The sequence below is a fragment of the Betta splendens genome, chromosome 7, assembly GCF_900634795.4.
Source record: "Betta splendens chromosome 7, fBetSpl5.4, whole genome shotgun sequence".
Lineage (NCBI taxonomy): Eukaryota > Metazoa > Chordata > Actinopteri > Anabantiformes > Osphronemidae > Betta > Betta splendens.
In genome coordinates this window covers 4,399,297-4,411,006 of record NC_040887.2, presented here as the reverse complement: position 1 = coordinate 4,411,006, position 11,710 = coordinate 4,399,297, and the positions used below count along the sequence as shown (strand labels likewise).

The 11,710-nt window shown below is 41.3% G+C and overlaps 1 protein-coding gene across 6 annotated transcripts in view; it reads left to right on the top strand.

Annotated features, from left to right (window-relative positions):
- The window catches only part of hoxc12a (homeobox C12a), a 49,210-nt gene extending 38,114 nt beyond the window's left edge, over positions 1-11,096 (top strand). For 3 of the 6 annotated variants that reach the window (XM_055510255.1, XM_041071440.2, XM_055510258.1), the window contains 2 exons: positions 404-5,798; positions 6,874-11,096. In XM_055510255.1, coding sequence (XP_055366230.1) covers positions 5,216-5,798; positions 6,874-7,112 — 822 coding nt within the window. In that variant the 5' untranslated portion in view covers positions 404-5,215 and the 3' untranslated portion in view covers positions 7,113-11,096. Of the gene's footprint in view, positions 1-403; positions 5,803-6,873 lie in introns of all 6 variants that reach the window. The other 3 variants (XM_055510257.1, XM_055510256.1, XM_055510259.1) reach the window with 3 other exon arrangements.
- The last annotated feature ends 614 nt before the right edge of the window (positions 11,097-11,710 follow it).

The window sequence follows — 11,710 nt, the reverse complement described above, 5'->3', positions numbered from 1 at the left end:
CACATATTGACACGGTAATTCATACCGATGTTATCTCCAATATTTAGTTTTTGTCAGTGTCGGTTCTTCCACAGATCGTTCTAAGTTGCTGACTTTTTCTGTGTGTCTGGTTCTTGCATTTTCAATCGTCGAGGAAAGTTCTGGGTCTCCTGATTTACCCTTGACCATGACTATGCCGTCGCTTTGACCTTGACATCACAGCAGATTGTGAATAATAAATAGGGGGCTGGACACCAGCGCTGGCGGTTTGTTTGTAGGCAAACAAGGTGTTATTTCCCTGTCTAGACAGCCGAACTTAATGACAGGCCATAAATACATAAAAAGGAGAAGTAAAGCGATATCCTCTGACCTGCGTTCTGACCAACTCTCTTACGTTTGGACTCTGTTCATTTGTGTTTTGCAGAAGTCCTTAAAAAGTTGTCACCCTGTCCCGTGTGTCTGGAGCCTCCAATGGTTACATGCACATATCATGAGGTGTGTTATTGACCACGAAGGACAGGTAGGACTTTTGCCGTCTCACACCAACACCAGTAATCCGCATCACGCAGCCACTCAGTCTACACAGCCAGAGGAAACGATAATACGACTTCGCCCGCAATATAACAATTAAGGTATGGCAGTTTTCTTCCTATTATGGCAGTAGGCCCACGAGGACTTCAATTTGAGTTTTTAGCTCAAGCTCAGGGTTAAACGTAGACGATTGAATTGAATTTACTGCATAATATGTGGTGACAGACTCACTTGGAGCAAATATTTTAAACTATTCCAAAAGGCGCTGGAAGCCGCTAATGTTGAGAGAGACCGGCTGTATTTATATTAACGCTTGATACTTCAAAACTTCAAAATGAAATTTAATTAAATTAAGGTTATGTAGAAATTTTCCACATTGCTAATTGCTAACTATGACGCGCATATGAAATTGTTTTTATAAATACAAATTTATGTGTCGTGTCACTTTTATTTCAATTACATTTATATTTAATTTAAAAATGAAAATAACGTTACACTTCAATATGTGTAAGTGCAAGTGGAGTTAGTGCAAATATTTGTATATAATGCAAATGTAAAATTTAAACGGTCATACTGAAAGAAAACACTCAACCCTGCAAAAATGAAGTACATTGTTTTTCTAAAATGTGTTTTATTTCCTAACTTGGGCTACTTGTCACTTATAATAATCAAATAACCCTACACGCGATTAATATCATAAAGTTCAATACTGTCTATGTATAAAAAAATATAGGTTTCTCTTACTGAAGCATAATTTCAAATCCAACAAAATGGTGAAACGCTTTGGACACATCACAATGTGAAAAGTCAGTTTCTTTGCCTTGAAAACGTAAAGTGTTTGGAAAGTTTCATTGCTTTTGGCTGTGAGAGGCGTCACGCTGCGGGCCGCAGTAAGCGAGAGACATGAGACAGGGGGCTGATAACCTCTGCTGGTGATCAGAGGAAAATAACAGGAAGTGCTGCAACTGTTTGCAGTGTCAGGATCTTTCACTTGCATTTTGTCATATCTCTGCTTTTGCTTTGGACCCAGTTATTCTCTTAGTGTGTGTGCTAATCTATAAAAAAAAATATTTAATTGTGGTGATACAGTTTACAACTAAGCCTGCTGGTACTAAATATTGCTGCAAATGAAGAAGTTACAGCTGTGGACGTACGCTGTAACAGTTTTTGGCGTTTAGTTATGAGGCGCTGTTTGCATTGAAATGATTATTATTTCAGTAGAAGCATATATTAATTTGTATGTAATTTAATGGCGGATTATATGCAAAAACAATTGTCGAAATAATGGATTATTTGGTAAATGTACATGAACTTAAGTTTTTATTTTACATTCCATGTGTGAGTATGTTTATTTATATGTATCTATATAAAATCAAATATCATATTCAGATCATATGTTTAACAGCGCACAACTTCAGTGTTTAAGAACTGAATCCCACGAGACTAGACATGAGCCAAGTTTGTTTTGAAATTAGTTATTTAATGAGCTGGAAACTGGATGAGTTTTTGTGATTACATGTTATTGTAATATAACACATAACAGTGCACAGTGTGTTGTTTCCTCTGTAATTGTAAGGACACTCATATTTCTTTGTGAATATCATAACTGCCTCAGCGTCCTCCTGTATAATTCTGATGGTCGACCAAAATATCGGCCTGGCCTTAAAGCACCTACTCTTAATTGCTGCAAAAAATGTAGTTTTAATTCGGTCTAAAACCACAGAACGCACACACACGACCGCGCACGCACACACACACACACACACATACACACCCATAATGTAAAATAACTTTTATTTCTGTAACTCAGTCTGAGTTAGTACAAAGTGAGGGCCAAGTTTAAATGTTTGTATCTTGATTTACGCAAAGCTATTTCTTTGAACTGTAGCTTTGGTATTGATCCATATTTCTGATTCAAACCTGTTCATATTGAATGCATATTCAAGTATTGGTTCTATCCCTATTTCTAGTTAGGATATCCTTACTAGATTATATCTGCGCAATAGCGACACATTTAAATATAACCATCGCTTTAATTTGATTTGTTGCTAGGCCAGTTTCAATCATAAACTATAAAAGTAGAAATCCAGCCACTTTTTGGGCTCCTTGGTTTCCCTTGTTGGTGTGTTTTCCTTGAAGGCAACTTTAAAGGGTCACACGAGGCTATAACTGTGGCAACCTGCCTGCAGAGAATCAAAGAGAGACAGCGGGAAGAAAAGCCCATTGTTTAGGCTATTGCCCTGTCTGGACAGGACCAGCAGATTGCACGAGGGTAATTTCAATATCGAGCAGACAGTGTACTAGACAGTGACCTTGACAGTGCTATATGCTCACTTTACCAAAGCCCGTACGGCATATCCTCGTTCTGCTTAACAAGTGCACAACGCCTGCAGAGTGCGATTAGCTTTGACTAAACCGAGCTGAAGATGCGGCAGAGGAGCAGTTGTTTGAATGTGCGGCGCGGATCCGTGGGAGCAATGAGTCGGAGGCGTGGAGAGACGAGGCAAGGAGGCGCAACACATGGCCTCTTTCCCTGAGGTAAACTGGCGACTGAAGCCTACATGTTACTCTATCACTGAATGACTCTCCGAGCTGTTTTGCTGTAAACACCGGTGTTTCGCTTGACTTGTTATAATGCCATGATAAGCTGTGGAAGGTTGCTAGACGCCCAAATGCCGCTCATAAGACCGAGGCACTAGAGTTATACTGGGTTGACGTAGTGCTGCATTGCCAGACTCACTAAGTAGAACGCGCAGTGATATAAAAGGCGCTGCGTCCTGGACAGAATGAGGCCGTAGCGGCTCCTTCAGAGCTTCTCCAGTTCAAACATTTGATATTTTTCTTCTATCTATTTAAGGCGAGCGAGGCCCGGTGCCTTTGGTTTAGATGTGTGGTCACAAGTGACGCATGCGGCTATCAAATATCGACCCACTTGCAAATTGTTGTCGACCAGTGTTTAAATGAACGCTGATGTTCTCACATAACACTTCATTTGCGAATTTGTAGCCGGGAACTTGCGCAGTGCGCGCGCATGTGCAGGCTGCCGTAACTTGCACACTTCTCTTAATCAATTTCTTCATAATAAGTTATGAATTTATATAATTGTTTTTGTATTAGTATGTTTAGCTATTTCATTTTCAGATGCTATGGTTAAACACGAGATGCTTTTAGACTGTGGATAATAGTCACGTGAATTTATTCCAAGCTTTGTCAATAGTTTTATGGTTTAGTTTTATGGCTCTAATTTCACATTTCACATCTCGCACCACGTAGGTTGTTGTCCCGATTAGTTTTATTGTTTTATTTAATAATTATCTGAAGTATGAGTTCAAAATCAAGTTCAACTCACCGTGACTCTGCGTCCTGAACTTGAGTAGAGTGACGGCGACGACTGTGGGCCCTCGCTTTACACAGTATTTAAAAACAAAACAACCAAACTAATTGCTATTGCTCACTATCAATTTGTCCTTTGTGCTGTCATACCTTTAAGAAATACTATAAGCACAAAAGGCGACTTGTACAATAAATTGTAAATCTATAAAGGGAAATTGGGATGTTGACATTTGTTGCTGGTGTGATACCATACAGAAAGTTATAAGCAATTTTTAAATCTAACAATAATCCCCCGTTATGAGTCTGTGGAGGCGGCAGGAGGCTCATCTCAGTAATTGGAATATGACGATGATAGTGGAGCAGTCAACCAAAGGCCACATCAGAAATTCTTGCTCCAGCTGTTGGCAAAATGCCTGAGTCCTGTGTATATCACGGTGAAGTTTTCTGCAGGGAAGGTGCTCCGTGCAAAACTCTCTAAAAACTTTTATGCTTTCGAAATATGAAATATGGCGAAATATGAGTGAATATGGCACGTCACATATTTGTTCCACCGTCTTCAGGCGTGGATCAACAAATCAACTAATTAGCGAGATATAACGCGGAGAGACTGTCGGCTGATTGAATCAGTTAAGTGCCCTCTGATATCTTGTAAAATTCATATAAAAGAATTGTGAGAGGTATAACAGTCCCACCAGAGTTTGGCTGCTAACGTTTATTGGCGGTATCTGTTAAAGTTGTTCATGTGAGGTGTACTAGGGAATATTATGTGAAATATACCCTCTTAAAGTAACCTTGTACAATATCGTCCTCTTTTACAGAGCCAGTGGCTCCAACCTGCTGACCCCGTTACTGTAAATATGAGTAGAGTGCAGCAATGAGCATCAGTCTTTTCTTAAAACAAGCTTGTAAAATTGGGACATCTCAGGTTTATTTGACATGATATTCAACCATAATTTGCTCGAAAACAAGATGTCATATGCGCCCTCTCCTTAAAGAAAATAGTTTTCACAAGAAATAGTCTAAAAACTTTTGCCAGCTTATAAAGATATAAACGAGGCCACGGACAGTTCCGTCAGTGTAAAGGGAGAAGCAGCGCGTGCTGCTTCTGGACGCGGCATGGCTCGAGTGAAGAAAAACAAGATTCAACATTTTTAATAAAGGGTTTATAGTATTTTAAAAAGCACATAAACCTCTGTAATACTGAAGTTAACGTTTTGTTTTGTCTGAGAATGACCAAGTGGGTGGTACCGTGTGTAGCAGAAGTTAGCCTGGACACGTGGTTCGGGGATGACCAATCAGACGCCCCTCCAGGTTTAACTACGTTAAATGTCAGATTGCAATAAACTAGAAGCTGTTGGTCGGGCCCGCGGAAATGGGCGAGCATAATCTCCTTAATCCAGGGTTTGTGGGACCTTTGGTAAACATCCACACTGGAGACACATTTTACTTTCCGAATTTTAGAGCCTCAGGGGGACAACTGGCGGGGCTACCGTCTCTCTCCTACCCGAGAAGGGACAATGTTTGCTCCCTCCCGTGGAATCCTTCGGAGCCGTGCAACGGATACTCTCAATCTTACTTTAGTAGCCCCGTGTCTATTAACCCTTCTTTCAATCGCTCGTGTGAAATTACCAGACCAGATGAGGGCAAATGCTATTATAACAACGGCAGCAGGGAGACCTGCTCAGGTGGCAGCAGCCTCAAACGAGAGGACAGAGCGAGAGACACATCATCCCTAACATCTGATCACGGGATGCACAGCGGGATTGGCAGCGCGGCCGCCTTTTCCAAATACGACTACGGGACCGAGCAGCTAACGCAGGACCCGCCGTCCTGTCAGTCCATGGAGTCCGACTCCAGCTCGTCTCTGCTCAACGAGGGCAGCAAGCCGTCATCCAGCGACACGCAGACCCTGGTGTCACCGGGGAACCATACGAGCAACATCGCCGCAGGCGGAGGTGGGTGCGTTTCTAAAAATATCCACTGGATTTATTTAAAATGCAGCTTTGTTCGTTTCTCGGGAATGCTGTTTATAGCGTACACTCGAGGCAGTGCAGCCTCATTAGACCTTATATCGTGGTGCACAACTTGCAGCATAGGTTAGCCTGCAGGGTATGTGCGTGGTGTGAAAACGCCGCTAGGGGTTGCCCTAAAATACTCCACACACCATGTGGTTGTATGCAGTTATAGGTAACTATAGCAAAGCGTAGTGTCCAGCCTTAACAACCACAGCTGCCTCTGCATTTACACAGATTAGACTAATCTGTAATTCAGGCAGTGGTAATTTTGTAGGTAATTTTGGTGCATTGTTGCACTTTCCACACAAATTAGTGCTGTGATTTAAACGGGTGAGTCTCTCTGGTTGACTGCATCGAATAGAGAGAGTTTTCCTTTTAATGACTCGTAAACGGAATTAATATCTGTCGCTATGTGCTCAAGAGTCATTTAATATGCTCTGAAACTCGCAAATAAGTAGGGGTATTTGCAAACGCGACTTAATTATCACATTAATGCTACTTTAACTGCAACAATAAAACTTCCTGTGACACAAACCGCTGTATAGCTACTGGTGGTCGCCACAGAAGTAAAACAGTAAACACGTGCGACCAGGAAATTCTCACAGAAATGCATTCTCGCCTTCACAATGGATTTGAGATTTGAGATGTCCAGGCACAGACCAAAACAAATGCTTTTAGGCGGTTTGTGGTTGAAGCGACACATCTCTGAATTTGTAGTAATAACCACAGTCCGTCCGTTTGGGAGCGTTTGTCTTCGCTATTTTGGTGAAATCCAAATTTCATTTTCACAAACAATTAGAGCAGTTAAGATACGAATATAATATATTTTCTGGTGCTCCAGGAAAACGCTTTAATCAATTTTAAACTCTCATCTTAGTCACTCAAGCTTGCCAGAGCAGCGTCCTTGTAGGCTCCTCATAACCTTGGAGGTGACCGTGATTTTGCAACTGTGATGACTAATGCGCTCTATGCCCCCCACTCCCCTCCTCCTACACCCCCCCCCCCCCTTCTCCAGGTGCCCCCTGGTACCCGATGCACACTCGGACCAGAAAGAAACGCAAACCATATTCCAAACTACAGCTGGCTGAGCTAGAAGGAGAATTCATGCTGAATGAGTTCATCACCAGGCAGCGGCGGAGGGAGCTCTCTGACCGTCTGAACCTCAGCGACCAACAAGTCAAAATCTGGTTCCAGAACCGCAGGATGAAGAAGAAGAGACTCATGCTGAGGGAGCAAGCGTTGGCCTACTTTTAGAGATGCGGCAAAAGGTGAATCGATAGGCAGTTAAACCCAAGCCTTCTGCGCTCCCTTAGGTCGTCTTTCAGTGCATGCACTCGTCTATCAATACATGACAGTCCATTATTACAATATTTTCTGATATTTTTCTGAAAAGGTGCGGGTTATAAGCCCAAAGTCAAACAACTCTCCGCCATTTAAATGTGTGCTCATTGAGACTGCCTTCACGCCCGGTTGAATTGCACAAAAAGCCGTGAGAATCTTTTTCTTTTTTTTCTGTGTAGGCTGCATCCCCTACTTCTCCTGATCTGTCAAGAGAGTCCACGCCCTGTTCTCCAGGCCCAATGTTTTTATAAGGCAGTTGCTCAGTTTGGAATTACAGCGTTCTTTTTGTTCCCTTTTTGGTCATAAGGAGAGAGCGAGGCCACTTGGTTAAAAGTCTAGTGAAAACAATACGTGAAGTAGAGACAGAGGAGGTTGAGTGTCGGGCTTGGTCCCGCATCCGCGCAGTAATTTCTGAGGTTATGAACTGAAAGCCTCTCGTCCCTGTTGCTTTATTCCTCTACAGCCATGCACGGTCTGTTCTGTGAGAGGGACATCATCCTTATCTCCCTTCCGTAGTTTTCACCAGGCGGTTTGGACACGTTCATGGTCACGGGCAGGAAGTCTGGAAGTCTGCGTGAGGAGGGGAGGGGGGGCGGGGAGGGGTGTTGTAACCGTAATGTAATCTATATAAATATAAATATGACTGCGCATTGAAAAATTAAGTGCCATGACTTTGTTCATGTGCTAACACGTTTCTAAAGGTATTTTCTTACTTTTATTACCTTTCAACTTGTCTTAACAACAGCCACAGAACCCTGCATGGGTTGCAATTCTTTAGTTGAGTGACATCATCGCGTGAATACGGGTTTGAGCTGCTAATAAATATCCACATCCTGACTGTGCCAGTGAGAGTCTAGTGTATTACCACAATAAATAAACCTGTAACTAACCTATTCAACAGTATTACTGGATCTTAGGCCCGCTTTAAGGAACGCACCGGCCGGAGGTTTTAGCGGAGGGCCAGTAGGTTGAAGGGCAGAAACGGCGTTTCTGGATTTTGGTGCTTCTAAAGAAAACGTGTGTACAATGAAACAACATTTCCACGTGTGTTCTCCCCTTAATTCGGGGCGAGCGCAGTGCGTTATTTGTCATGTATAACGAGTAAGCTATAGCGGTGAAATGTATTTGCAGCATGTTGATGTGAAATTAGCTATGAGTCGTATGCGGGCCACGTTCTCTACTTCTTTTAAATATATTTTTCTGAATAAATCAAATGCCAACACAACCTAAAACGTTTTGACACAAACGTCTACAAAGAATGTATTAATATTATTATTATCTTCATTATTATTATTATGGAAGGACGAATGGCCTGTTAGGCCTATTTAATGTACTTGCTTCGTGCAATGTGCTCAGTGTTGTCCCTTTCCTTACGTTGTACTCGTGTGTAAGTTTGTAAATGAGATTTCACGTTACTATTTGCGTCCTATTTTAGGATCCTCTATCGCTATGTAATAGTGTTTTATGTTTTTGGTCGTCTTGTATATGCATTCCATACAGCCTATATGTGGTTGGAAACGTAGGCCTATTATTAAATCATACTGCCAAAAATGGGTATAAGAGATGGTTTGCAGGAAAATGTTCCATACATGACATTGAAAGAAACCCTGTTCCGGTGTTGTAGACTAGTTGTTACCGTTTATTTCGTCCGTCACTGCATTCCCTCCTTTGCGCTTGTAAGGATTGCTACGTTGTCTTGTAAAAGTAATAATGATATGAATGTATATGTGTAAAATCTTCAATAAACAGAATTATGAAACCTTTATTGGTGTTACCTAAGTCTGTCATTCGGTTTTCTAAAAGGTAAGCGGCGGGATTATTTTATTGGACGTGACCTGTAACGCAGTTAAAAAAAAACACCACGAGATCTGAGCATTAACAGGACATTTGGAACCATTTGAAAGGGGGTTTGTTAGCACATAATTGTACATGCTGTGAACTTTGAGCAATACTAGCCCACACAGGTTGGCCTCGTTTTATTGCGCTCGCTAAGATACAAAGGTAGGTTATAGGTACATTTACATGCAAAATGGCGACCAGATGAGAATAAATCGAGAATCTTTCCTCTTTTGTGGCAATAGTCTATAGAATTACAGCGAGTAAACAACCGCAGCATAGTTTTAGGACGACCCCCAGCTCAGAGGGTTCTTCCAAAGCCCTGAGGTTTTAGTTAAGGTTTGATATAATCAGTGTCACTTCACAAGCCCATCACTGCGCAGCTAAACACGCAATGGCTCTGTAAAGCAGTAATAGGGTTGCACCCCAGTGCTCTATATATCCCAGCCTCTCTGTGGCTTCTCCCCGTGCATCCTTTCTTTTGCTCTACAGTGGGAATTTCAGCACGTGGTAATTACATGGTAATTACGTTTCAAAACACAGTTTAATACACACATACACACACTGGTCAGAAAGACTTTCCCAACAGGCATACGCCTTTGAAGACGGCATGGCTGCTTTTATAAACCCATAATCCACAAAGCTCTCCCTGCTGGCAAGAAAGTGTAACGCAATACTGGGATGTGCAGTGTTTTCCTATCCGTTTACTAATCAGGCATTAGTGCGTTTGTCTTGTGTGTCCTGTGTGGGCTTTGACCTGGGGAAGGTCCACTGGTAACTGTCTCAATGTTGACATCAGAAGTTTCTTTTCAATGAACTATGACACCGCATATGCAACCAAACCTCTGCACGGCCCCGTTCATTTTTTTAAACATACGTATGTACTGACGTGAGCTGTGTTAATACAAGTAATACAATCTTTTTTTAGCACAATATAAGGTAAGTTAATTGTGGCAAAATGTAGCTTTAATTTGACCAAAACCTTGCAGCTCGTGTCTTTCTGTCTTAATCCTTTTCTGAATCTGACAGGAGCCTATTTGTTACCCGTCCTGTAAATATTCAACATCACCTGTTTGGTTGATTAAACCACTAATATCGTTTCCGTGTGATCTGCAGCATCATATGGTATTCTGTATGCGTGAATGCATTCGGCAATGCCTGGGGGAGTTCTCAGTGAAATTGAATGTATTACTAGACTCGCTTTTCAATCCGCCGAATCTGCAGATACCAAATAATATATGTAAATGCTTCTTTACAAAATATTCTCTACAGATGTTGTAAACAAATAATATGCTCGACTCAATTTCGCTTGCGTCTATTCAGACTGAGAGACAGGTATGAATGCTCTTAATGAAATTGTAATCGTAAACGTAGTTTGAATAATCACTTCAGTTCAGTGGCCGCTTATTTAAACTCCTATCAGGTGACGAACAAGCGGCTGAATTTGAATAGATTCCTCTGTGTGTTACTATAAACACAGGCCTGCTATTTTATTAGCTGCCCCTCTGCGCATTGACAACATTTCTATTCCTGTTTATGCTTTCCTCTAAGCAATTCGCAGTATGTTAGTTTTAAATTGACACTGAGCTCAAGCAAACTATAACCAGCGTTTATGGAAAGTATTTGTTGCAATGCAATATACAGTTATATAACAAAGTATGGCACGATATGAGGTCTTGAATTGCTTGTTTTGCGTTTGATCATCCAAGGGACATCATTTATAATTCCAGTATTTTGAGTCCATCAAACGCATTGTTGACTACGAAAGGGGATAAATTAGTGTCCTAGATTTGTGTGTCGCCTTGTTAAATGGATGAGAAGAAAATAATAGACGCAAAATGCACCGTGACGCTCCTGACTATTATGACTATTATTTCCAGGTTCACTATGCCACAATTATTTTTCTAAAACTCTTTTTGCCAAATAATGTAGCTTTACATTAGTTAACTTTAATCCGTTTTTTTGTTTGTGTAGCTTTATAGGCCTTTGATCTTGTAAAACAACCTGACGACAGAGCCACAAGGGGAAACGGATATTTAAAAAAAAAAAGAAATATAAAAACATCAAGATTGTAGCAGATTAACTTTAAGGCACCGGTGGAAACAGACATAAACAGCCAATATATTTTTGATAAATTGTGAATGCAGGTGCATTTTGACAACTATAACGTCTTTTGGAAGCGTCAAAACAACTCACAACATCAAGGGCAACGCCAAGCCTGTTTACAACCAGGACACAGACGCTGGCTTGTGTTTGAAGGCTGATGGGTGATTCTTATGGTGGCGGGGTTATTTGCGCTGAATAACATGACAGGCTGCTCTTTGAACTGTGCCAAACGGAAATCCCAACGTTCAGTGTTAACTTGAACTTCACAAAGGCTCCTGGCGTCGTGCGTGATTGTTCTGTGGGGCAGAATTCATTCAATAAACTCTTTTTTTATTTTATTTTAGCATGTCTTGTGACAAATTGCATTGTGAACGTGGAGCATCACGTCCAAAAAAACCCATAAGCGTGTAAACGTCACTGCGTCTGGACTGTTCCTTCTCAAATGCGAAGATGTATCACTGCAACTCCTTTGTTATTTAGCGAGTTTCAACTCGTCCGTATTTTAGTTTGCTGCATATTTTATAATGAGTGAATTAATTAATTGTTCCAAACAGGTTTCACCACAACAC